General features: G+C 43.2%; 1 protein-coding gene across 6 annotated transcripts in view; it reads right to left on the bottom strand.

The window, feature by feature from the left end:
• The window catches only part of LOC137650247 (probable glutamate receptor), a 220,340-nt gene that overhangs the window by 74,496 nt on the left and 118,853 nt on the right, over positions 1-26,991 (bottom strand). For all 6 annotated transcript variants that reach the window (XR_011045945.1, XR_011045946.1, XM_068383527.1 and 3 more), the window contains 2 exons: positions 17,110-17,231; positions 10,401-10,629 (listed from right to left, as the gene is read on the bottom strand). Coding sequence is in view for 4 of the 6 variants with exons in the window: in XM_068383527.1 (XP_068239628.1) it covers positions 10,401-10,629; positions 17,110-17,231 (351 nt within the window). In the remaining 2 variants the exon portion in view is untranslated. The remainder of the gene's footprint in view (positions 1-10,400; positions 10,630-17,109; positions 17,232-26,991) is intronic.

Below are 26,991 nucleotides of genomic sequence, written 5' to 3'. Positions count from 1 at the left end.
CCTACACAAAACTGAAGGAGAGTTCCTTATATCCCTCGGCATGAGTGACTAAATAAGAGACTGTACAACTCGTCAACTCTCTTCACCAATGCTAAAGCTAGCAGAAAGACAGTCTTGAGGGTCAGCTCCCTGTCTGACGACCTCCTCAAAGGCTCAAATGAGGCATAATTAAGAGCCTTGAGGACTAAAGTCACATCCCACTACAAGGGTGTGAGATCCAGGGGTGATTAAGACTGCTCAAAACTCTTCCTAAGCATAGAGAATTCTCAGGAAGCAGAGAAGTCTATACCCTTCATTCGAAAGATTATACTTAAGGCCGGGTGGTAGCCTTTGACAGTCATGAATGGTGGTGCTTCTCTTTGTGAAGGTAGACAAAGAAATATGCGATATATTCTAGAGATGCTTCTAGCAGAGAAATATCCCTTCTACGATACCAATCACTGAAGATGGCCCCTTAGCCTGGTAGATAGTTGTAGAGGACCTCCAAAGGTATCCAGACATCTCTTTCGCCATGTCTCGTGAATACCCTTTCACTAGGAGGAAATGCTAGATAACCTCCACCCATGAAAAGCCAATGACTCCATGGTCTGGAGGTACCTCTGCAGATGTGGTTGACAGAGAAGCAAGGGCCACTGGGGTAGTTCTCTAGTGACCACCACCAGAAGAGCAAGAAAATCAGGATACCATTCAGCATGAGGCTATTTGGGAGCCATCAGGGTTATCTTGAGTCCTGGCATAATCAATTGTTAATTACTGACATGATCAGGCTAAACGACAGAAAGGCATACATGTCCAGGTGACGCCATTGGTGTTGGAAGACACCATCCAGAAAACAGGGAGCTTCATTTTTTGACGGAGGGCAACCAGGTCAATCCTGGGTGAGGCCCACAAGGAAAGAAGCTTTTCAAGAACAAGAGGATGTAGAGACCACTTTGCCCCTACAACCTGCCCTTGGCAACTTAAGTGTTTCGAATGCTAGTAAGGTACATTATTCTTGCTTGGAATGTACCTTGCTGGCAACTCTATGGCATGAAACAACACCCAAATGTGCATGAGCTTTGTCAACTCGCAAAGATTTGATGCTAAGCCACTACAGTGGGGTTGTTGCTCATCATCACAACTGAGTGCCTCCTCAAACATTCCTGTAACCAAAGGAGGCTGCATGCATCTTGAGAACATTGAGGTGTAAATGCCTTTCGACGCATCCGAGAACAATTGCATGCCCAATGGTGGTATAATAATAGAGTTTGTATTGAAAAAACTGGATATGTTTTTGATTGTTTTCATTTATATAGATGCCCTAATCCCATCTTAAAGATGTCCCAAATAATCTATTGTCTTTCTTGAGACAGACATCGTGCCCTAATCCCTGTAGAGCACTGTAATGGTTAGCATCAAACAGTAGAGAATAGAATATCAATACAGTTCGGTCAGTATGACAAAAGACGAAACCAATTAATTTTGAATTCAATGGAGCTTTAACTCTAGATGTACTATATAAAACCCGTTTCTACTAATGAATCGATGTGATAAAGATATGGAACATGAACCTGAGCTGTTAGTGCTAACTGTAACATGCTAACTGTGACAGTAGCGTCAAACATTATAAAGGGAGATCAAAATTCGTGTTGTGCTATACAAAAACATCTTGAGATATGAGCTTAATGCATTCCGAGACCCGAGCTCTATATTCATTTGCTCGTATCTCTGATCAATTTTTCCCATATAAAATAACTAAAATAAATTAATCCATCCTCTCCCTCTGAAAAATTGCCTAAACACAGTATATTACAGTGGAAAAAATGTTTTTAATTGTTTTAATTCACCTTCTACGCTCACAAAATAACAAATACCTATGTACTGGTTATGATTCTCAATAAAATGTAACTTTATTATGGAGTTCTTATCTTCGAGAGAGATGGTAGCGGCTAACGGCGGTGTGTGCAGAGGAGGAGGGAGAGAGAACGGGGAGGAGAGAATTGACAGCAACACGTTCGGTACGCTACACTTTTGTAACACTACGTAACATTACTTAAACTTTAAATTTAACTTAAATGAAATTAGCTTTCTGTACACACACTTAAAAATAAATGTTAATCTTACGTTACACTAAACTTAATTCTAATTCTCTTTTCATTTGAATTTTTTTACTTTTCTTCTTCCGGCTTGGCTCTTTTTACCTCGCTTTCACCTTCATTTTTTGCCGGCCTTTTTAAAAGGAACCTATCTAGGGATGTTTGCTTTTGTCTCCCCTTCAAAATGTTACGAAAATGACGCACGCAAGTGTCGTCAGAAAAGTCTAACGCACAACCACACATCAACTTGTCCGGGTGCCTCTTTTCCATAAAATGAGAAAACTCCAGCCACTTCGCTAACAACTCTTTGATTTCCGTCATAGAAAGGCGGCCCTCGTCTTCCACCTCCTCCCTACTGAGCTCGTGCAACACCTCCAAATGTTGCATCTCCTGGAGCTTGATCAATTCCTGTGTTGTGAGCTCTTCCTGATGCCCCTCGACAAGGTCATTCCCATCTGCCTCTTCTACCTCCATCCCCATGGACTTTCCTAGAGACACAATTTCATCCACCACAATAGGTTCGGGGTCATCAGGGTCTGGCGTATCGAACCATTCAAAGTACCTCTCAGCGACGGAAGCTGATCACAATTTCTTCCATGCTGAATTAAGAGTTATTCGTGTGACACCGTGCCATGCATTGTCAATAATTTTTAAGCAATGGAAGATATTGAAATGTTCCTTCTAAAATTTACAAAGGGTGATTGGTGTTGTCTTTGATATAGAAGCATTTCTTGAAGAAATGCTTCGTGTACAGTTTTTTAAAGTTGGAAATTACTTGTTGGTCCATGGGCTGGAGGAGTGATGTGGTGTTGGGCGGGAGATAAAGGACCTTGATGAACCTGTACTCATCAAGAATGTCCTCTTCAAGACCAGGAGGGTGACCAGGGGCATTGTCAAGGACCTGGAGACATTTCATTGGCAGGCTTTTCTCGGCCAAATATTTTTTGACTGCCGGACCAAAGCACAGATTAACCCATTCTATGAGAAATACCGCGTAACCCAAGCCTTAGCATTAGTACACCACATCACTTGCAGTTTTTCTTTTAAGATCCTTTGGCTCTTGAAAGCATGTGGGTTTTCTGAGTGGTACACCAGCAGTGGCTTGACCTTACAGTCACCGCTAGCATTGGCACACCAGGTTAGAGTTAACCAGTCCTTCATGGGTTCATAGCCTGATAGGCTCTTCTCTTCTGCCATGATGAATGACCTCCTGGGCATCTTCTTCCTGAAAAGGCCAGTTTCATTGCAGTTGAACACTTGTTGTGGGATGTATCCTTGTTCTCCAATAACTGAGGCAAAGGTTTTGACAAAGTTCGCCGTGGCTTTCGATTCAGAACTTGCCGCTTCCCCATGCCTCACAACCGAGTGTATCCCAGTCCATTTTTTAAAATTATCTAACCAGCCACGACTCGCTTTGAAGGTTTCCGCTGGCGTCAAAGTCTCCCCTCTCTCAGCTGCTTGCTTTCCTTTCAAGTCATCGCAGATTCTGCTGGCCTTTCCACAGATGATAGTCTCGGTCACGCTATCTTCCGCCAACTGTTTCTCCTTTATCCATATTTAAAGAAGCCTCTCCATCTCGTCGCGGATATCACTGCGCAGCTTGGAAAGGATGGTTACTCCTTTGGAAGGCTTGGTGCTCTTTATTGCATCCTTCTGCTTGAGGATGGTACATATTGTTCATGTACTCTTCTCATATTGGCGAGCCAGCTCAGTCACTCTTACACCAATCTCGTGTTCTTTGATTATTCCATGATTTATCTCCATTGTCATCATACGTTTTTTCTTTTCACTACCGTTGTTTGCATTCGCTTGCTTTGGACCCATTGCTTATTCACTTAATTCTGTACTGATTAACGCAAAAAACACGTAAAAAATGCAAACACTATGGCCGATGCTCGGAGATAACTTTACGCGGTGGAGATCCAACAGGAAAGATCGAGCGATGCTGTCCTTGTGAGAAGCCTCTCGCACAATCGGCCACCTAGTGACCGCATAGGGAACCGTCTTGTATCCTCGTATCTCAAATTTTTCTCGTATCTTGGGGCAAAAATTTGCTCAAAATTTTCCTCGTATCTCAAATTTCTCGTATGTTGGGACACTCGTATCTTAAGGTATTACTGTACGTATCTAGCAACACTGCTACAAATGTAACAACTAACAAAAGGACAAGTGAGTATGTGAAGGGACAAGTTTTAGTCCAAGAAACGGTTTGGAGTGTTTGGGACATTGTGCAGCCACCTACTTACTCCTTTTATGCAGAAGATTTGCCAGTGGAGTTGGGATAAAGGGTTGTGTTCCTCCAGTCTGTGATATAATGTGCTAGCCATTTGTGTCCTTGTATTTTACCCTATGAAGAGTACCTGTATATTTATGTAAAGGAGCATTGTGCCTCTACAGACATTTTCCTTTCCTGCCGATGACTTTTCAGTGGAGTTGGGATAGAGGTTTATGTTCCTCCAGCCTGCGATGTAAACAGTGTTTTGCCTTTGTATTGCAATTTACACTTTAAAGATTCCAGTACTGTATATCTATAATGAAGAGTTTCTTGTGTGGTTCTTCATTAATTATATTTATGTGCTATGCTAAGTTTACTAAAGTTAAAATTTGTGATATTTTTATGCCTTCGTATGAATTATTCAATTGCTCATGGCACCTGTGTTCATTCATTAATCCAAGTTATAGGACAATTTTTTCTATATGTTCTTTTATCATTTTGAAATAAACCATTTTATTTTTAATTTGTACAGTATATGTTTCCTTTCATAACTTGACTCAACTCCAAGCCCTTAGATTTTTCTACATTTTTTAACTAATAAGTTGAGAAATGCTCAAGTAGAAAATCTCACCTGAGAATTGAACTGTTCCATTTCTTAATAACTTGTACTGAGTATAGATGGAATAGAGATGGTATATTGACTGATAAAGTGATAGGGAAGTTCTAAGGGTGGTGCCCAGTGCCATTTTCATTTTCAATTTGTTTTCTTTTGTCTAGATCTCTGGGGCAATCCACCATATCTTTGTTTAGTGTAGAGTTAGAGTGTGGTCGGCATTCTGTTACCAAATAGTCTGCGTGGTACGTCGGGCTGCAGTCTGCAAAACCACTACAGCAGAGAGTCACATGAAACCCTGGTGAGGTTCTCTTCATCGAGCCACTAGGAGAGATCGTCCTGAACCTCCAGCTCTAATGGAACAGGATGGAACGTGAGATCCCTGTCAGTTGACCAGTGATCCTTCCGACACCATTGATGGGATCTCTGGTGGAGATGCCTGCGTTGAGCTAGCTTCTCCACCAAGGAGAGATGACCAAGAAGACAATGCTAGCACAGAGCTGGAACTTCTGTCTTAGACAAGAATGCTCATGGAACCTCCATGAGCCTGCTGATGCAATCGTCTGATGGAAACTCTCTCGCTGTTGCCTCATCTATCAGCATGCCCAGGTACTTCAACCTCTGCTTGGGTATGAGATTCAACATCTCCCAGTTCACCACAATCCCCAGATCGCAGGCAGTAACATGTGAGGATCCAATCACAATTTTGTAGCGATTGCCCCTATCAGGAGGCCAGGATTAACTAATCATCAAGATACATCAACAGACTAATCCCTCGTAAATGGGCCCAAGCGGCTAACAAGGTGAATATCTGAGTAACCGTACACAGTCCGAACTGGTACACTCTACAGTAGAGGAAGAAGCAGAGGTACTTCCGAGAGGACTGATGAACAGGCACTTGAAAGTATGCACCCTTTAGGTCTACCATAAGCATGAAGTTTCCTTAACTGACGGAAACAGCACAGACTATACTGTTTCCATCTTGAACTTCATTTGGCGAACAAACTTGCTTAGAGGCATCTCATGAAAGGCAAAGGCAAGGGATAGTGACATTGTCCTAGCAAGCAGGACAATGCCCTGGAGACTGATCATAAGCAAGGACCAGGGAGGGCCAAGAAATGGCTGCTGATGACTCAGTAGATAGACCTATAGGCTCCCTCAAACTCCCCATCCTTAGCTCACAAAGATGGTGAGGTTGCAGCAACCAAAGGAAGTAATGAGTTTGAGTGAGACTCGAGCCCTAGTCTGGGGATCACCAGGCAAGGATGTTACCAATAGGCCACCAGCCCCAGTCGTCTTCTTCACCAGGAAAAGGCTATTGTAGAAGCCCGGAGATGCCTCTCTGAAGACTTAGTGTGTTCTTCTCCAATATCCTGTCTACCTCTGTCCACAAGGACAGCTGCCAAGTCACCAGTAGCAAAACAGGAATATCCCCCAATCACAAAAGTGGGAGAGAGGAAATGGCAGCATCAGCATTTCCCTCTCTCTCCCCTCTTCCAACTGTCATCATTTCTAAAAGAAAAAGGTTGGGGTGCTCAAAGGCTGTGCATGCATAGCATCTTTTTGGGGAAGAGATCGCGAGTGTTGCCAACTGGGGTCTTGGAATCGGAGCAAGGCCTTTCCTTGATCCTGATCTTGCAGGCTTGGGTGCACCTTGAAGGTTTAGCCACCACTACCATCAAAGGGAGGTGGCCCTGAAGGAGATAGCATGCTGGATCAGGGAGTCCTGCGAAGGAGATCTCCATGATTTCACCACCACCTGCAAAAGGCTCTCAGGCAGGAAGGATGTGGCACCCCGCACCAATGAGTTCCTTAGCGCCAACGCCACCTCCAGGGTAACTAGTTTCAAGAAGCGAGAAATCACAGTATCTCACCTCTTCAAAACCCAGTTAGCCCACAGTCTTGCAGCATGGTGGGCAAGGGAGGTGACTGCCTTTCCCCCCGACAGCACAAAACACTTGTCCAAAGCCTCCAAGGTTGATAACCTCATTGACTTTGCAAAATACATTACTGCTTCGGACCACTGCTTGAGACAGGAAGCAGCATGGGGAGTCCAATGCCACAGCCTCCATCGCCGCATACTCAAGAAGCCAAGAGGGACGTGCCTTTTGCCTTGAGTCTCTCCGAGAGAACATACTGATGGGTTAACCTGCAGAGAAGCACATACATCTTTCTCCAGCGTGTAGAACCTTCACTGCCTCAAGCGGGGCATAGGGGTAGGATCTAGCTTGGGGGCATAGGAGCAGGATCTTGCTTGGAGGCATGGAGGCAGGATCTTGCTTGGGGGCATGGGGGCAGGATCTTGCTTGGGGGCATGGGGGCAGGATCTTGCTTGGAGACATAGGAGCAGGATCTTGCTTGGAGACATAAGGGCAGGATCTTGCTTGGGGATATGGGGGCAGGATCTTGGTTGGGATATGGGGGCAGGATCTTGTTTGGGGGCTGTGTGGCAGGATCTTGCTCTACCAATTGGACCGGAGTGAGTTTTTAGATCCACTCTATCCAAGGCCAAGTCTACCAAATCTGACCATTGCAACTGCGAGGCCCTCGATCCTTGAGGAGCATCAAAGTACCGATCAATGACCGAGGTCCTCCCCAATGGATGTGTCATGGTTGCCTCCTCAGGCAGTTCCACTCATGAGTGAGGGCAAGGAATTCAGGAAGGAACTCTCTAACTTGAGGTGGTCTGCCTCAGCGGGCACCGGATCACGGTCTGATGTCCTATTGACATCCAGCCCCTGAGCACTTTCAAGTCTCACCGGGGCAGAGGGCGAAGTAGCATGCTCCAGAGATTTCTCTATCCCCATGAGTAAGACTGCTCTGTCCCAAGGATAGAAACCCAGGACATGATCGGGGTCTGTTAAAGGTATGGGAGGAAAAGTTATGGCAAGGGACCCGGCAGAACTGTGAGAAGTACCAGACACTTCTACTGCAGGTCAGGGAAGAGGGGCAACCACAACCATATGCTCCATGGCACAGGAAAAAAGACCTCCACCACACATGGGATTCTTAGCTTATCAAATTGCACATTTGCACAAGTGCAGCCTTGAATGGTGCCATCCTCTCTACCAAACCCAGTGATGGTAGAGGGAGGAGCGGGTATCCGGCGCCATGGAAGGAAGTGGACTGTGACAGGGGCTGGAAATCACTCTTGTGTTGTCCACCTTACACTAAAGAGATATGGTGTCACAAGGAGCCCTATCCCTGCAACTATGGCTACCCTTCCTGGACCTCTTCCTCTTTTATATCTTAGGGAAAAGTCAGAATACACGTCATATGATGAAGAGGATTACGATAAGGAGAAGTAAGACGAGGAAGAACAGTACACACACTTCTTCCTCTACCTGGCTTTGCAAGTAGAGTGGTCCAAGTCTGAGCAATCATTGATGACAAAATTCCAAGGGGGCAGAAATCACAAGGGTTGCTCCAACATTAGCCACAATGCTAGGGTACACTGACACAGGGGAAGGGGTATGCACATACTCAAGGCCCTGAGACCCCATAACAAGCGTGGCTGGAGGCACAACCACTGACACTGAGGGAAGAGGAACCGGCCCATAATCCCCTTGCACAAGAGTTGAGGAGATAAATACAGGGGAAAGAATGGGAATCACTGAGTCCAGATCAGGGATCGGGGTACCCCTCATCTTGGTCTTTTTGCCCATATGGGGGGGGGGGTTGCACCGGGTTCCCTGATACTAGTTGAGACACTTGTACAATGGAAAATGCTGGGGAAGTAGCCTTGACTACTAGCTCCCTCAACGAAGTCATGGAGGGCCTACCTTGAAGACCAAGGGAAGACCAAGCAGTCACACCTTCCAAGGAGACCAAAGAAGCAAAAAACTTCTTAGACACTGCCCAGTCTGGCTCCATTAAACTCTTTTCACACTTCTTCCCCTTCAGGGCATACTCCTGTCACAGCTCTGGAGGCCACGACATACACTCAGCGCATGGGAATGTCTCCAGACAGTAATGTCCCCTACAAAACACACACGGGTAGTGTGGATCCACAACTAGTTTAGTCATTAACCGGTTGCAGCGTCAACCTTTCCCACGGCAAACAAGAACTAGCTTCCATTCCTCCTCAAACAACCGTAATCACTTCCCGTGAAGAGATAGAAAATGAAAAAGTTTGACAGGAGCTGACTGTACATGTGTATGGGCCAGTGGCCGAATCAAAAATGAAGGTTCTCTGGCTGGAAAGGGGGTCAGGGCTACTCACTCTGCACCCTCACCAGCCCCAACTTTAGCGAAAGACTTTAGCTCGTGCTGAATCAATTTCCATAATTAAAGGAAGAATGTTTGTGCGCTGCATATGAACAACTTTTTTACCAATGAGCTGAAACTCCTTTACTCAGCACAAGCAAGAATGGCCCCTTAAATATAGAGAACAGAGTCCTTCCAAGTGTATAGAGCACATTTACTGAAACACTCAAAACTCAAACTGATTTGAATGGCCCTAAAAACACTGTTTTCTAGAGTTAAATGTTCCCTACCTTTGATTCGAATATGAGACATAACATGACAGACTGCCTTTCCCCCAAAAATGCCCGAGCTCCGAGTTAGTAAACCTACCATGTCTGTCAGGAAACATTTAACACAGGAAGAGAAACCTAATTGATGCATTTAAGTTAGACAGTAAGCAATATAGCAATGATGACAATTGAGAAAATACTTAAGAGCATTGGCTGTCATAAATTAAGTCCAATGTATACACATATATTTAGGGTATCCTGCATGTCCTTTTAGCACTATAATTTTTCCTTCAAAAGGGTAGCTCTGCCTACTTTGAGGCACACATAACCATACAGTACATCATTCGCTAAGAACCTGATGGCATAAACTTCAAGACCAAGGAACTTGAGTGGAACACATTTGTTGCAGAGCACAAAGACAAGCCCAAATTAGTCCACCTTACAGTTCCAAGGTGGTACTGTATGCTCTTGTAGTGGTACAAATACTAGTAGGATTAGTAAACTATTTCTTCACCCTGGGTTAAATGAGCAAATGTTGTATATTTAAGAAAATTGGATGGTTATAGCCTAGATTTTCAATATGATATCTTTATTAGTTATACTTTTTTTTTTTTTTTTTTTTTTTTAGGAAATCTTACTTTTGTATTCAATTTTAGGCACTGAAGTGTAGGCCTACTAAAATTAAGTCGAGTATTTATGTTAAAAGCTTTTAAGCTTTGAGTAAAATTGTCGATTCAGTGTCCATATAATGACATATTGCACAACAGTCCTTATTATGGTATAATGAACAACAGACCTTATTCTATATTGTTTAATCTACTGATCTCGTCTTTCTGCGAAGGCCAAGACAAGTATCATATGGATATATTTAATCCTTGGGTTCTTGAATTTCATTTTTATTTTAGATTAAAAATAATATTCTCAAGTGCAAATCTAATTATTACTCTACAGACAAGTGTTTGTTTGTACATAATTGTAGAAGTTTGCATTTCAAAATGGCTTGATTTAAATTCTAAAGTTACCTGCATTTATGAGACAGAAGAGAAACCAGAATGCAAGAACCACTCGGACTTGCAACGATTCTTCCAGAATGAAGTTACCCTGATTGACAACGTTTCGAAACATGTTTAAGTGAAACCACTGGTAATCGATCGCCTTTCCATCAATTGTGACGTACTTGTTTACAACATACGATATCAAGTATACAATAGGTCCGATGAGCAAGACAGTCAAAGCGATACATATCCAAACCTGTTTCAGAGAAAAGGAATATTATTCAAGTAAAATGTAACTAAAATACAGTAATGATTCACAACACAAAATTAATTCATTCTGGAGTGGCTTTCGTATAATGATTTTTTGGTGTTGTGAGTCACATTTCACATGCAAATTGCCTGATTCGTTCCATACTCTACAAAACACTACATTAAATCTCATAATAAAGCTACAGTAAAACCACAATGAAATACTGTACAGCCAAAATACATTTGAACCATTCAATATACCTAAACTAACTGTTAATACCTGTAAATTCAATAGTTATTACAACAATGTAATAATAAATGGAAAATAATAAAATACATACAGTACAATATATGCATACATACATACATACATACATACAGAACAATATATGCATACATACATATATATATATATATATATATATATATATATATATATATATATATATATATATATATATATATATATATATATATATATATATATATGAAGTATAATCATAAATTTCTACCTTAAAAAGAATCCAAAATGAACTTGATTTGGTAAATATGGTAAGTGTTTTAAGAGGAAGGATCTAAGACCCTCTAACCACCATGCCTATGGTGAAGAACACTCTCTGTATCAAAGAACACATATTACTAATATCATGGGCGTGGAGAGTAATCCTTGAAGAACTAATGCTCATCGTTATATAGATTCTTAATGTACAGCGTTGGTAGAAATTAACTATAGTATGCTAAGTTTAATTTTACTAGGAATTAAGTCTAGCAATAAAATCATCCAACATTATATCATTCTCATTAGACCATCCATTTGAGTAAATTTTAATACAGTATATATGAACAGCATTGTGATCTACCAATGTACCCCAAAATATATTCCCTATAAAATTCTTTACTCAAGTAATCATGAAGAGAGACAAGATGATAAATCCCCAAACTCCTGAAGAAGGAGATTTTAAGATAAAGAATATTGTCATATATGGCTAAATGTAAAATACAGTGTCAAACTCAACCAAAGAAACTGATCAGTTCTAAAAGAGGAATAGTATGCTCGCGTACGTACACTTATAAGATTAAGAAACTAAGAGTTTACTTATTGAAGAAAATAAGCTGGAAGAATTCCCAAGGACACAATTGAGGGCTACATCGTTGCAGCAGGTTTTATAACATCACCTGCTGCCACCACAAAATGACGAACTTCATCCAATTGCTTCATATAATGCTTGAAGAACACCCTGGTGGACTTCCAACCAGGATAAGCTTGTAAAGCTTCGAATGACATATACAGAAAGGAGTTCAGAGATGATTCCATTTTTCTAGGGTCATGACCCAACAGCATGCTAGCGGGGTCTGCTCTTTAAAGGAAATAAACCAATATTGCTCTCAGTTGTTTCAAAGACAACTCTGAACCGACCATCTCATCTCCAATGAACTGGCCCTTTTTAACCTTTTTTTGTCCTGTCCAGATATGTCTTCAATTACTGTACTGGACACAGGGTGAGATCACTTCCAATGGGAACTATTTTTCATGGTCCCCAATGTTTAGATGGTAGCCTATCTTAGCCAAAAGGGTAGGATCAGGGTATAAATTAACTTCACCATTGTCTGTAAATTCTATGTGACCCTCATCTCTAGGGAGAGCCATAACTCCATTAATCAGAGCACTAGAAGCCATAGCAAATAGAAAAATTACTCTTCGAGATAAAATTCGGAAAGACATCGTTTGATCATCAATTTTCAAAGCTAGTTATAAAACACTATCCAATACCCAGGAGACCGGCTTCGGCAGGATTGCTGGCCTCAACCTGGCACAAACTTTCGAAATCGTGGAGAGGACAGTTAAAATCTGTCTAAAGCAAATAAAATGGGTCTACATAGGGCCGACTTGCATGATGCAATCGTGGAGGATGCTAAATCTGTCACATGTAAGTCCATCAGAAAGCCTAAACAAAAATCCATAGATTTAGAAGAAAGATTTTTATCTTCTACATATCGAACCCAATTCTTCCACGAAGTTTCATACCAATTCAAAGTAGTGGGAGTTCCATAATTTTCCACAAATGGCAATTTGTCTCGTTGAATTTGAATTGAAAAAATCATGAGATGAAGGACATTCAGTTATTAAGATGAAGCGAAGACAGTTGTCCTCTGTACTTCTTAAGACAGGCCTGGGCTGAGTAGAGGTACCAGCCTGGAGTTCATCATGTCAACAAAGGATACCAGTTGCTCGTTGGCCAAAGAGGAGCAACCAGGGCTGCTGTCCACCTGAACGAACAGAACTCGTCTAACACCTTCAAGAGAAGATTGAAGGGTAGCAATACCTTAATCTTCTCCCAATGATTCGAATTCATGAATAACGCATCCATGCATTCAAATTCATGAATAACGCATCCATGCTTATCACCTTTAGATCTGCATAAGGTGCCACATAATTGCTAAATGTCTTGTTGGGACTCGTTACAAACAGGTCCACTTGAAGACCTGGGACTACCTCCTGCATGAAGGGGAATGATTCATCTAGAGACCCTTCTGTCTCTAGTGGATGTATTTGAGATAGAGAGTCTGCCATCCCATTCCAGATTCCGTGGGGTGAGATGCAGACAGAGATTCCCTACTCTACGCCAATGAAAAAATGGCAATCAGTACATGGTTTAATTGGGGAGATCTTGACCCTTGCCTGTCGATGCAATGAACCATTACTCTGCTGTCTAATACAAGACGGAAATGAATGTTGTTTTGTAAATAAAGACTTTGCAGGGATAAGAAGACTGCCATGGTCTCCAGAATATTGAAGTGGAATTGCCTGAAACTCTGGAACCAACAACCCTGCACATTCTTGAGAGGAGCATGACACCCCCTCCAAAGGTCCAGTGAGGCGTCCGTAGGTAGAAACACTGTAGGAGGAAGAAAGTGCAATGGAACCATTTTGAAATACTCCTGGCATGGTACCACTGACGGAGTTGCTGTCGAAACAACCCTGGGGTCGTCTCCTGATGATCCTGGGGAGCTGGGGAAGCTCCTTTCTTCCAAATCCTGCTTGCATCTTTGAGTCTGACCCTGAGGAGAGGGTTTGTTAAAGAAACGTACTGAAATGAGCCCGAAACCCATTCCTGACAACATCTGGTGGTCTTTCTCAAGTAGATGAAAGACCGAACTGACCGGGCTATTTCCTTCCTCTTGGCAGTAGGAATAGAGAGGGCATGAGTCGTTAGATTCCAACGAATCACTAACCATGGAAAATTCGAGCTCAGCCTTGACTTCTGGAAGCTTATTTAGAATTCAAGATATTGGAGGAATCTTGCCACGTGATATGTTGCTTCCGTGCATTCCCTTGCTGAGGGAGCTCGAATGGCATGTCTCTGAATATATAAGCCTTTCTCTCTAGTCTGGAGTCAAGGTAGAGGGAGAAGCGTCGACCTATCGGAAGATGTCAATAGGCGTCGGTAAGATCTATAGAGACGATGTAAACCCCCCGAGGTAGTAAGGTCCTTATCTGCGAAATAGTCAGCCTCCAGAATGTCGCAAAGAACGAATAAAATTAGATGGGACAAGTCGAAAATAGTTAGAGAAGTTATCGAAACTTTCTTTTCCACGCATAATAGACGACCTCAAGACTTCATAGATTTCGTGCAACGGATAACTCTCTTCGCAAAAGGTCCTGCACATATTGTACCAGATGTGGTGTTTTTTGGAAAAATCTCTTGATCCTTGGGGCTTGTCTCTTCCATTTGCAGCCTCAACTGCTGGAATTCACGCTTTGTGGCCAAGGACTGAACAGCCATCTGTCCTTGAACCATAACAGCCTTCCCCTTACTGGAGTATCCTCATTACTAGGTTGAGGATGTTTGCCCTTAGTTCTCGTTACTTCGGAGACCCCGACTCCCTGGCCTACAACCTTCAACGGACCGACCTCTACCCCCTCTTACGGTCTTGGAGGGACGAGAGGACAAGGTCCCTTGTTCAAATCCAGGATTGAATGTTGGGGACCGTGAATTCACTGGGTGAAGAACAGTGAAAAGATCCTGCACTACTTGAAGCAGAGATGAAGGGCCTCCTAAGATATGTTGGTGTAAGGACCCGCTTAGGTTAAGGGCCAACCTCAGGAATAATTTTCCTTTTTTGAGATCTTCCCTATCTCCGGAAAAGACTCTCATGTTCTGCTGCTGCTTTATCCAAGATCTCCTTACAAAATTCTGTGGAAAAAGATCTTTACCCCAATACAGGCGTCAATAAGAGGCTTCGGTTCAAGACAAATGATCGCGTAAGCTAAGACCTGCTTCCTGCAGACTCTACAAGCCTGAAAAAAGTTAAAAAGATCCTTCATAAAAGTAGCCATGTGCATCTTGGCCAAAAGTGAAAAGACAGGGGCATCAACAGATTAACAATCATCATTTCTACGAAGCATTGAAGAGACATCGAAGCTGATAGTCTCTCCCTAGCAGGTGTGCCGGAAATCTCTGCAGTCTTTCATTAACTGCCGGCAGGCTATATCCTTATCTAATTTTCCCTTCAACAAAAGTAAACTGAATATCTAACCCATATTCAATGTCAAGGGGAAGAACGAGTGACCCAGGTTTCCCTTCTTCCAAGACCGGAAGAGACTTATACTCCTTGAAGGCCTTTTCCCCAGCGAAAAAGGCTTTCGAAGCAAAGGGAAAAACCATTGTGTCGGGTGCTATAAGAGTGGCCAAAACCTTTCAGTAAAAGCACCTAATTGTGATAGAGCAGTCACCGTAGTGACGGCAGTTAAAACAAAGGAACGTACCTTGTCTCACATGGAAGTCACACTAACCTCGTCCAATTCTGACAGGTAAAAATCATCCACATGAGGGAGGGGTTCATCCGAATCTACTACCAATAGGAGAGCCGATTCTCAATCCGGAGATAAAGAAGAAACCGAAGATAAATTGTCCACGTCAAAGCTCATAAAACAAAGTTTCATCTACATGAAACTGAACAGTAGAAATGGATCTAGGTGGAGCGTACCCCAAAACCAAGACCGGGACCACATTCGGAAAAGAGTATCCTTCCTAGCTATGGAAGGAAGATAAGGAGCCTTTGGCTCAGCATTCGTATTGTCGAAGAACACCCTCCAATATCCATTCAAAATAATGTAAGTCCTTACCATGTTGCAGACCTGAGGGCACCAATAGGAGAGTGGACCCTTCATTCTCCCGCATTGAACATGAATCCTGCAGGCATCATGACCCCAGGGATATCTTAGGTCCAGGCACAGATTGAAACTCAACAATGTATCTTCTTTGAAGATTCCGCCTGTAAAGATGAAAAACAGCCATGAGTATTTAGTCTCTTTAGACCACCACTGAAAGGAATGGTTAGTAAAGAGAAAAAGGGACCACAATATTCAGACTCCTAAAATGGCGTTAGATTAGAAGTAAAGTTAATTGATATTGTCCCCTTTTAACATTTGAATATTGATCAGATAAAAGAGGGAACAAGAATGCTCCTCAAAAACAAAATCCTACTCTCTCCGCAGAGAAAGGGCTGATAGGAAGGTAACGGAGTCACCTACCTTACAAATATATTGACGCATCCATAATTGGAGCAATCAAAAATAAATAGAAGGCTAAACTTAAAACCAAAGACAAGGGGGATCGTAATAGAATCCCACTTGTAAGATGCACAATCGAATCCACGTCCTCAAAGGATCTGAATAAAGTGATGGAAATAATTAACTAAATATAATAGTTAAATCTAAAGTCTAGTTAAGGAGAATCTTTCGCAAAAGAGAACTCCAAAACTGACCAGTATAAAGCTACCTCACAAGTTGTTGAAGTAAGGTCTTTATGCCACTTGAGGTTTATACTCATTAACAGATATATCTATAAAAAGGCAATCAATAATGATAAAAACCTCTGCCTTCATAACATGATATCCTTTCTTTAAGCCAATTTGAGGTTTATACTCATCAACAGATATCTCTATAAAAAGGCAGTCAATAATAGTAAAAACAGCTGCCTTCATAACATAATATCCTGGCCGTTAATAACTGCACAGATAGGTAACGACATCGCCGCCTCCCAAGGCTATTCCTAAATCAGGGGCACATAAACTATACCCAACACTGGGCGAGAACTGCCGCCAGTTACGAGAGTGTCGGTAACGACAGCAGCAAACAAAATGATGATCGTATGTAAAAAAACATCATGTCGTTAAAGAGTGTGTGGCACCCGTAAGTACCAACATTGCCGACAGTCTGACAACTCTCTTTAGAAAGGAGAATGCTGCCGAGTTAATAAGAGTTACATAATTTGTAAGTTTCAGAAGTGGTAATGAATTTGTAGAAATCATCAGTAAAGTGCTTCAAAGTTTTAATATGTTACCAATGAACTGATAGGGTAATTACAGATATCTTGTTTTTATAAAAAATAAAAGCAAACCCATTAAAATGTTAACAAACAGAAAAAGATAATTTACATAAATTTTTGTAAGAACTACTACATATGACCAACAAGATTAATACCTGGAGCTGGAATGGGCTAAGGACTGCAAGCGCTCTATTCTTTTCCTTTGGAGATCTCGACATCAACAGATACATTCCAGTCATGTAGGGACAAGTGAAGTCCACAACACTTAGTCTACTTGCTGTGGACATAATGGAAAAAATCAGTAATTAGTCTAAGCTAATACATGTTTACAAAGGCAAAGGCAAGTTTTATTCTATCGACCCTTTCTGGGGTATGAGAATTACAAACTAACAATAATATATACTGTATACTATACATGAATATATAAAAAAGAAAAGGCTTGTAGATCACAATTACTCCTCCTGAGCAAAATCAAATTAAAAAAAGGATTTTGACGAAGGAAAAATCTATTTCTGGGCGAGAGACCTGTGCCGCCCAGTGAAATGCTCCTTTTACATCATTTCTAAGGTAAAAACTGCTATGAATTTACCAGAGAAAAAATTGTATAGGAATGCTAGGTTGAACCCAGCTCGTTCACCTAATAAGGTGTCGGTATAATATACTGGGGCGTGATAAATCACAACCAGAGGCCTTGCACCATTTAGATATCCTCTCAACGTCCCGGTTACAGCGAGGTGCCGTTCAACACCTAACTCCGATCTCTACTACCAACAGTCCAACCCATGCCTGTGACGTCACTCCTTATAGCACCCAAGATTGGGGCTCAAGAGGGAGGGAAGAAGGTTGGGTTCACTGGGCGGCACAGGTTTCTCGCCCAGAAATAGATTTTTCCTTTGTCAAAATCCCTTTTCTGGGCTCCGACCTGAGCCGCCCAGTGAAATAGTACCAGAGAATAGGGGCCCAAACTTGGCACAATACCTAGAGGGAAGTAATTAAATACAAAATAATACCAAAACATGTTTAATTCAAGAACAATGATATATAAGGAATCCTGTAGGTAAGTACTCTCAAACATTAAGGGAAAATAAATACAATAATGACAAAATCCCACACTAGGGATGGCTGGTAAGGCAAGGCAAATAATGATGCAGAGCAAAATAAATAACATCCTTAATGGTCAAATAACAAAACCAACTCGTGGGAGAGTAAGACTAATAACAGGTATAAACAAAAACAATTCGTAGTAAGGTAAGATCATTAACAGGAGTATAATATAATACACCATAAGGGTGTAGCTCAAGTAAAACAAAAACAAAACCAAGTAGGAACAATAAGTAAGGCAGGTAGGAGGAAGGAGGATAGAGCAAGACGTTGTGATTAAGACTCATTACTTTTCACGAGGAACCACATTCCCGGCTGCTGCTGTAGCAAATTTTAGAGCTTCCAAAGGTTTTAAGTAGCGGCGTTTAAAAACTTTAGGGGACTTCCAGCCTGTATATTTCGTAAGCTCATCAAAGTTCATGTGGTGGAAGTAATTAACTGAAGTAGCTACAGCTCGTATATCATGGACATGGGGGAATGATTCAGGGTTAGCCTGTTTAATAAAATAAAGAATCTTCTGTCTGATTCCTTTCAGGGTAATGGTTCCTCCCTTTTCTCTAATGAATAAGTGCCCTGTGGACTTCATGGAAGTTCTATTTAAGTAGGATTTCAGGGTGGTAACTGGACATAAGGATGGGTCCTGAGGAAGTGGAACAATCTTCCAGGAGGACCATCTGTTCTGAGGGTCCTCATTTTTAGCCAAGAAAACTTTGTTAGGGGAGAGGACTTCTCCTGAAGAGAGAAACTCAAAATGACCTGGGTCTCTAGCCAAAGCTGACAGTTCTGAAATTCTGGCACCAGAAGCTAGGCTCAATTGGAACAAGGTCTTTCTTAATAACGCTATGTAATGGCAAGATTCGTTAAGAGTGTCAGAGGCTAGCTTAAGGACATCATTCAAAAACCAGGAAACTGCGCTAGGGCGAGTTGATGGTTTCAATCTGGCCCAGGCTTTCGGGATTGACGAGAAGTATGAATCCGTAAGGTCAATACTAAAACCAATATGGAAAATCTTTTTCAAAGCTGATTTAATCGTAGTGATGGTGTTGGCTGCAAGGCCTGATTCGAAGAGAGTCCTGAAGAAGGTGACTGTCAGATTCATAGTCATCTTTTCAACCTTTGAGTCCCTTAAAAACTTTGCAACTTTTTTAACAGCCGAGTCATATTGTCGGAGGGTAGATTCCCTTTTGTCTGATTCCAAAAACAGGGTGTTTGGGGATCAATAGCAGCACCTCTTTGGGCTGCAAATTTCATGAAGTCCATAAAGTTAGGGCATTCTGAATTCTTGAGGAAGCTAACACATTGCGAGTTTGTACTACTTGTGTTAGAATGGGATTGGGTATCTGTCGAGGGTGGAGACCCAGTTCCACCAACAGAGGAAACCAACTGCTCTTGGGCCAGTTGGGGGCTACCAGAGCTACTTGGCCCCTGAAAGACCTGAGTTTGTCCAACACTTTCATCAGAAGATTTATCGGAGGGAACAAATAAATCCTCTCCCAAATGTTCCAACCCAACGACATTGCGTCTGTGACATAAGCCCGAGGGTCCAGGTTTGGGGCTACGTAACACAATAGTTTGTGGTTGGACTCCGTCGCAAACAGGTCTACCTGGAGACCAGAGACCTGAGATAAGATCCATTTGAATGAGTTGTCCTCGAAAGTGTGTCCGCCAATACATTCTGCACTCCCACCAGATGGACTGCTGACAAATGCCACTTGTTCGATGCTGCCATGGAAAATATCGCTAACAAGACGTGATTTATGTGGGCTGACTTGGAGCCTCCTCTGTTTATGCAGTGGACTATGACTGCGCTGTCTAGAACCAGTCTGATATGAAGGTTCTTGGCTGGGGTCAGTCGCTTTAGAGTAAGGAATACCGCCATGGCCTCTAGAACATTGATGTGAAGCTGTCGAAAGACAGTTGACCATAGTCCCTGGACTTTCCTGTGTTGGGAGTATCCTCCCCAACCTGTTAAGGAGGCGTCTGTGTGAATGATGAGTCCTGGGGCCGGATGTCGTAAGGGGACTGACTTCGATAGACTTTAGACTTTTGTCCATGGCCGAAGTCTCTTTTTGAGAATTGGGGGAAGTCGAGCTCTTTTGTCTCGATACTTCCCGTTTGCCCTGGAGCGCCATACTCTGTTTATGTCCTTTAATTTCGCCTTCAGAACAATATCTGTCACGGAGGCAAACTGCAAGAAGCCTAGGATTTTCTCTTGGTTCCTCCTGGATGTCAACTTGTCCCTGAGAAAGAATTTCATATTCTTTGCTATTTCTGTCCTCTTGGCTTTCGGGAGACATAGCGTATGGGAACGTAGGTCCCATTGTAACCCCAGCCATTGAAACTTGGTCTCCGGGACCAGGTGGGATTTGTCGAGGTTGACCTGAAACCCCAACTGTCGAAGGAAGGTTAATACTTTGTTGGTTGCCGTGAGGCAGTTCTCGACGTTGTCTGCCCAGACGAGCCAGTCGTCTAGGTAAGCTACTATTTGAATCCCCTGGGTCCGTAGTTCTTGAATTACCGTCTCTGCCAGTTTGGTGAAGATCCTGGGCGCTATGTTGAGCCCGAATGGCATCACTTTGAATGCGTAGGCTTAGCTTCCTAGTTTGAAGCCTAGGAAAGGACGAAAATGTCTTGTTATCGGAACGTGATTATAGGCATCTGTAAGATCTATAGAGGTGGTGACGGCCCCACGGGGATGTAAGGTCCGCACCTGAGAGACAGTTAACATGTGGAACTTGTCGCATCGAATGTAAGAGTTCAGACAAGACAGGTCGAGGATTACTCTTCTCTTGTCTGAGCCTTTCTTTGGCACGCTGAACAAACAACCTTGAAATTTTAATTGATGAACCCTTTGGATTGCGTTCTTCTGCAATAGGTCGTCCGCAAACGAAACTAGCTCTTCCGTTGGAAGTTGGTAGAAACTGGTTGGTGGAGGGGGCCCTTCTATCCAACTCCACCCCAGACCTTTGGAAATTATGCTGAAAGCCCAATTGCTGAACTTCCAACGATTCCGAAAGACGTAAAGTTTTCCCCCTACCTGAGGATTTTCAATGGGCTGAAGAGGATTTGCCTCCTCGGCCTCCGCGGACTGTCTTGCCTCGGGTGAAACCCCTTCCGCTACCTGTTACGAAAGGCCCCTCTGGCGCCGGAGCCTCTGGTGAGCTGGTAGCCTTGGAAGGAACCTTGAGATTCGTAGGCTGGGTTAAAGGCAGGGGAGGTAGCATATGAGGTCGATGCTACCTGAGCCTGAGGGACCAACATGTACTGTTGTTGAGAGTGTCCCTTCGAAGTAGAAGGTTAGGAGCCTTGTGCCACAGGAACGGGTTGCATGAACTGAAGGGGCTGTCGGTTCTGAGAGAAGTGGAAGGGCCTCAGCCTCTTCCTGCCAAGAGCAGAGGTGCCGGCTGGCTCAAACTTCCGCTTGGGGACGAGGCCCCACCTAACCTTAAGGCTTTGGTTAACCCTGGCCGCCTCGCTGAGGACGGTGTTCACCAAGTCCTCCGGGAATAGATCTGGACCCCAGACCGGGTCTTTAATGAGCCTGTTAGGCTCATGTCTGATAGTAGCCTCAGACAAAACGTGTCTGCAGCAACGAAACCTGGCAGCGAGAAACTCGTAGGCGTCGACCAACAAAGTCTGCAGGAGGGATTTAGTGAGGACCTTAAAGAGAGGTTCCTCCTTGTATGTAATGGCGGTCATCTCGGCCATAGTAGCGGAATTAATGGATCTACTGAGCCTGCACCGGGCTTCGAACTCAAGGCGAATCAGCGAGTCCGGAAGCCTGGGGAGACGTTCGCTGAAATGTGTGGAAGCACAGTCAGCGTTCAGTTTGCCTGTCGTGAAAGTGGCCGGGGCATTATGCTAGCACTCGTGGTCACCCGGGAAGAGGAGGGAAGTCAGGTCCGTCTCCCGGAGCTGCGGTAACGGCTTGTCCTCCTTGATGGCCTGATAAGCTAGGTCCATCATCTTGGTGACGCATGGAGTTGGGATTTGCTCATCAACCACGAACATCGTGTATGAGCTCTTGTGGGGTGTGAGCATAGTGTTCACACAATCCCACTCATTCAAAGTGCAAACCCAGGTGGACTGGGCTTGTTCCTTAGGGTAGATGACAGTCTCCCAGGGAACTTTGTCTCATCGAATAAGAGCTTCCTCGGTCAAACGAGTGAAGCTGGGGAAGGGGAATTGGAGGCCCGGAGGGTAGAACTCAAAAGTCCTCAATGGGCCGGGTGCCAAAACCTTCGATGGTCAGCATGCCATCTTTGAACGGAGAATGCAGAGCCATCTTCCACGGATTATTCTTAGTGAATTCCGGGAGCTTAGAGGCGTCGGGGATGGCATATTGCTGCTGTTGCGGCAGCCCCGAGCGCATGAGGCTTTCTACTAAGCTCTCATTATTTTGTACCCTCTCAGTGAGGGTTGACATCATGGGTCCGATTTCGGACAAAAGCTTGTTGGAGAAAGCTTCCGGGTCGAAGGAAGCCACCGGGGTGGCAACGGAGGCTGGCGTCGTTCTCAAACCATGAGAGGAAAAAGAAGACGCAACAGCAGAGTCTTTGGGGACTCTAGAAGAAGTCTTGACAGACTTCGGAGACTTTGAAGACTTACGGGTCTTGAGTAAAGGCCTACGTTGAGCCTTAATCTTCGGGGTAACTGGGCGAGGCCTGATATCAGCCCCGTGTTTCCCCGGGAAGCCCTGAAAAGAAGAATGGGTAGAAGTTGTAGAAGAGAAAGTCGGGCTAAGGAGAGGAATCTTAGCCCGGGACCCACCTGCCTCACCTACCTCCCTTCCTGTGTCCGGTTCGTCAAGGGCCATCGGTTCAATATCGAGGCTAATAGCCGCGATGTCTTCTGTCAAGTTGCCGCCCATCTCTTCCTGGTCCTGGGCTAGGAGCAAGGTCTCAATCTTCGCAATGATGGGGTCCGCTGCATCTTTTGGAACCGCCTCCGATGTCTTGGCGTTCAGGTAGATCAGGGAACACCATTCCTCAGATAATACGTAAGGCTGTTTAGCCTTAACGTTACGGGCGAACCCGCCAGCCCAGACCTTAAGGGTCACCAGGGCGGAAGTCTTAGCTGGCTGGGAGCTCTGAAAAAGAATCGACCCTTAATAGTGGCAAGAGACTTCAACGTAGGAAGTGAAGGTTAAATATCATCTTGCGAAAACGGAGTCATCGATTAGAGGACACGGTGGGAATAACAGAAATGTCAAAGATTAAAATGTAAATCTAAAAGTAACTGCCTTTCCACTTACCGAGTCCGAGGTGAGCGCCGAAACCAGCTTATAACAAACCAGACAGTTGTCTGGGTGCCAGACGGTCAGGTAGTCAACAAGGACAGCACAGTGGGCGTGCGACCTGCATACGTAGTGGCCGCAAGCTTGGTGGAGGACCGCCACACAGGCCGTCATCTTACAACGGACCACCTGTAAAATAAAGATACATAAGTATCTCGTAGTAGGTAGGTCTAGAGGAGCACGGGGGCTCCGGAAGCTTAAGGTAAACCAGCAACAGCTGGGTAGTAATGTATTCTAAGCCACACGGGCGATCAGTATAAAACAGCTAATAAGGTAATAATATAATAAATCAAATCCGTTGGCTATGATAATTCAGAGGGGAAAAAGTCAAGTAGAAAAAATATAAAATGAATAATAATATGGTTAATAATAAACCGTTGGCTCCGGGGAGACAACTGAGAGACCCAGGGGTCATGCTAGCCTACCGGGGTAGGCGGGACAACAGGGTGTGTGTGTGCGTGTGTGTGTGTGTGTGTCGAGAGTCAGACTCACCGACAGTCGCAAGGACCTAACCAGAAAACTCGACAAAGTTCAACAAAGCTCGAAAGCTACACAAGGGATTCCTACAAATAAAAGAGGGTAAAATCGTGTGGGGTCCGTGGTATGCGGAACGTCACACGGGAAGGGTGGGGGGAATCCTATTAACTGGGTCCCATGGGGTGCGGAACGACACGGGGGAAACGCTGTAAAACCCAAAGCAGAAATCACTCCAGCCGATCGGTGGCCAATCGGAACGGCGGAGAAAGAACAGCTACGAAAGGGCAGGAGTAAGCGTAAAAATACACATATATATATAGCCTCGCTAATATTCCCGGTTCCGTAGGGGGAAGAGTCAGTCGACACCCCGGGGTAGGAGGAAGGGGACTGGGGAACGAGAGGATTCGACCCGTAAGACAAAACAGCCGACTCCAAGCCTCATAGAGACGAGAGGCATCCCTGGAGTGGGGATGGGGTAGGCGGGTGGGTGGGGATGCCAGACGCCTACAAAGAGAACAAGCCAATGGGGAGGCAGGAGGCGATCACGTGGGGCAGAGAGACCAGGCGTACCAACCTGGTCGATGAGCCACGGCAGATAATAACGAATGATCATAACGGATAATGACTAGGTAATATTACGTAGATAATATGATAACATGGTATAATATAATGAATAGGGAAGCATGCGATAAAAACCGTTGGCTATCATAGTAAGAGGGGGACGCAGGAGAAAAGCAGGGAAATAACGCCGAGCCCTCCAGTGCGAGCAGGTACCGACTGGACAGGGGGGCCAACATACCACAGTATCGGGTAGATGCCGATCGAAATAAATACACAAAACTGAAATTACTGCCTCGCGAGAGTCCCACTCAAACTATAGTAAATAACTAGGTGGTAATATAAGATACTGTATCGTAATCTGCTATTAGATATCACCTCGGTTAAAATGTAATAACGTGAAGAAACCAACTAGGAGCGCCCGAAGGCGAGCAGGCATGCCAACCTAACATCGACTATGATACGTAGAGTAATATCATACTGACTGATCTTGGTGAAAAATACTATAATCAAAATGTGTAAAGAAATATCTTTATGCTTTTCGTATATTTTTGTTTGTATTGAAAAGTACATTGTGTCTTTTGTTTACTTTGGTGGTGGTTGGAACTATGGGCAATTGTTTAATGGTAATTTGTTTTATGACTATAGGATAATTTCCGACTGTTTACTATTGAGCCTGAATAGTTCTTTAAACTGACTGTTTGACAGTTAAATATCCACTCACTGTGCCTTTTGAGTATTTATATTCAGCGGTCCAGAATCCAGAGGAGGCAGATTCCAGTAAGACAGATTCCCAGCGGGGTAGAGTAAGGCTGAAATTTTTCTAGTTATTCCAGAGTTCTACATTTAACAAAAAATTAAATGTAGAACCCTTGGTGTGGAGTGTAAAGAAATATCTTTATGCTTTTCGTATATTTTTGTTTGTATTGAAAAGTACATTGTGTCTTTTGTTTCCTTGGGTGGTGGTTGGAACTATGGGCATTTGTTTAATGGTAATTTGTTTTATGACTATAGGATAATTTCCGACTGTTTACTATTGAGCCTGAATAGTTCTTTAAACTGACTGTTTGACAGTTAAATATCCACTCACTGTGCCTTTTGAGTATTTATATTCAGCGGTCCAGAATCCAGAGGAGGCAGATTCCAGTAAGACAGATTCCCAGCGGGGTAGAGTCGGAGACCAACAGAGAAAGCAGTCCGGAAAGGAGATTTTCTGACAATTTTTTACACTGAAGATTTCAAGTGTCATGGAGCGATAAACTCCACCTAGACCGAGCGATAGGACTTCATGTTCGGAGAGAAGCAACACGAGCAACTGGACTTATCATCTATCCACGAAAGACCAGGATCTAAAGAAACGTAAGTCAGTTGAGAGACCTTATGCAGGCTCAATAGGATTGATCTGTTTCTTAGATATAATTTACGCTTGTTATAGTTTAAATTATGGTCGCCAACACGTCGGAAAAAATTAAAGTAAAGGATTTTAGCATTATAATTACCATTATACTTGTGCCTTTGGTTTGTAAACCAATAGTGTTTCATTTTGACTAAGATTAACTACGAACGTAATTTATATATTGTTTTTCTTATTTAGTAACGAGTGTTCATTTACGAAATTTACGTTTTCACGAAGCTAGCTTGCTGAATTTCATTCCCTTCACGTTAAATTTGTCGATTAATTTCTTACGTTAAATTGATTTTTTCAAGAGGTGTAAATTCTTTTTTATTATTATTTTAGGTCCTTTACATATGGTAGATGAGTTACTGTGGAGAGGAAGTGGTGCATACATCCGAAGACAGCTTTTCGGGTGATTTCCTCTCAAGACGAGAAACGGCAGTTCAACATTTATAATTTCACTTATTAAACTCAATAGTTTTCTTTGACTTTGGTTTAAATCCTCATTGTCAATTCCTAATTTTTACCATATGGCGCCCGAACAGGGACTTGTTGGTTATTTGCTAGTTGTTGCCGTTTCTCCGTCCTTTGTTTTCTTATACGCTCGGCCATTCGAATTTGTTTTGGTGATTTAGGGTTGTTTTTTAACAACTGGTTACTTTTACTTAGAGGTCTTAACGACTTTTCATTGTGCCCCTTAAGCAGTTTCTGTCGGGAGGTCTAGTTCAATTTTTTTTTGAATGAGTCATTTGTGACTTTCTAGATTATATTCATTTCATTAGGTTTGTAAGGGGATCGCAGGCATGTCAAAAGACTTGAAATTTCTGATTAGCTCTAGGGCTAACTATCGAGGACAGGTCAACCGTATTCATTCTGAATTAGACAGTTTTGGTAATATTACTCCTCGGGAGAGAGACTGCCTTGTTAGTAAATTGAAAAGACTCCAGGGTGAGCTTGAAAAGGCCGACTCGGTCATTCGAACCCTGAAATGGGAATTAAACTCAGAGGATGAGACGAAAGCCATAGCTGAAAATGATATAGAAATTGAAGAATGTTGTAAGTATGAAGATAGGATCAATGAATGTTTGTCTACTCTGTCTCATCTAGCTACATCTAGTCCAAATCATTCCAGTCTGGAAGTTTCTGGAAGCACATTGAACAGCATGCTTAAGAGCGCAACTGCCCCTTTACCTAAATTCAAAAGTGAAG

This window comes from Palaemon carinicauda, chromosome 11, assembly GCF_036898095.1.
Source record: "Palaemon carinicauda isolate YSFRI2023 chromosome 11, ASM3689809v2, whole genome shotgun sequence".
Taxonomy (NCBI): domain Eukaryota; kingdom Metazoa; phylum Arthropoda; class Malacostraca; order Decapoda; family Palaemonidae; genus Palaemon; species Palaemon carinicauda.
The sequence above is the reverse complement of the archived record's forward strand: the minus strand, read 5'-3'. Positions and strand labels throughout refer to the sequence as shown.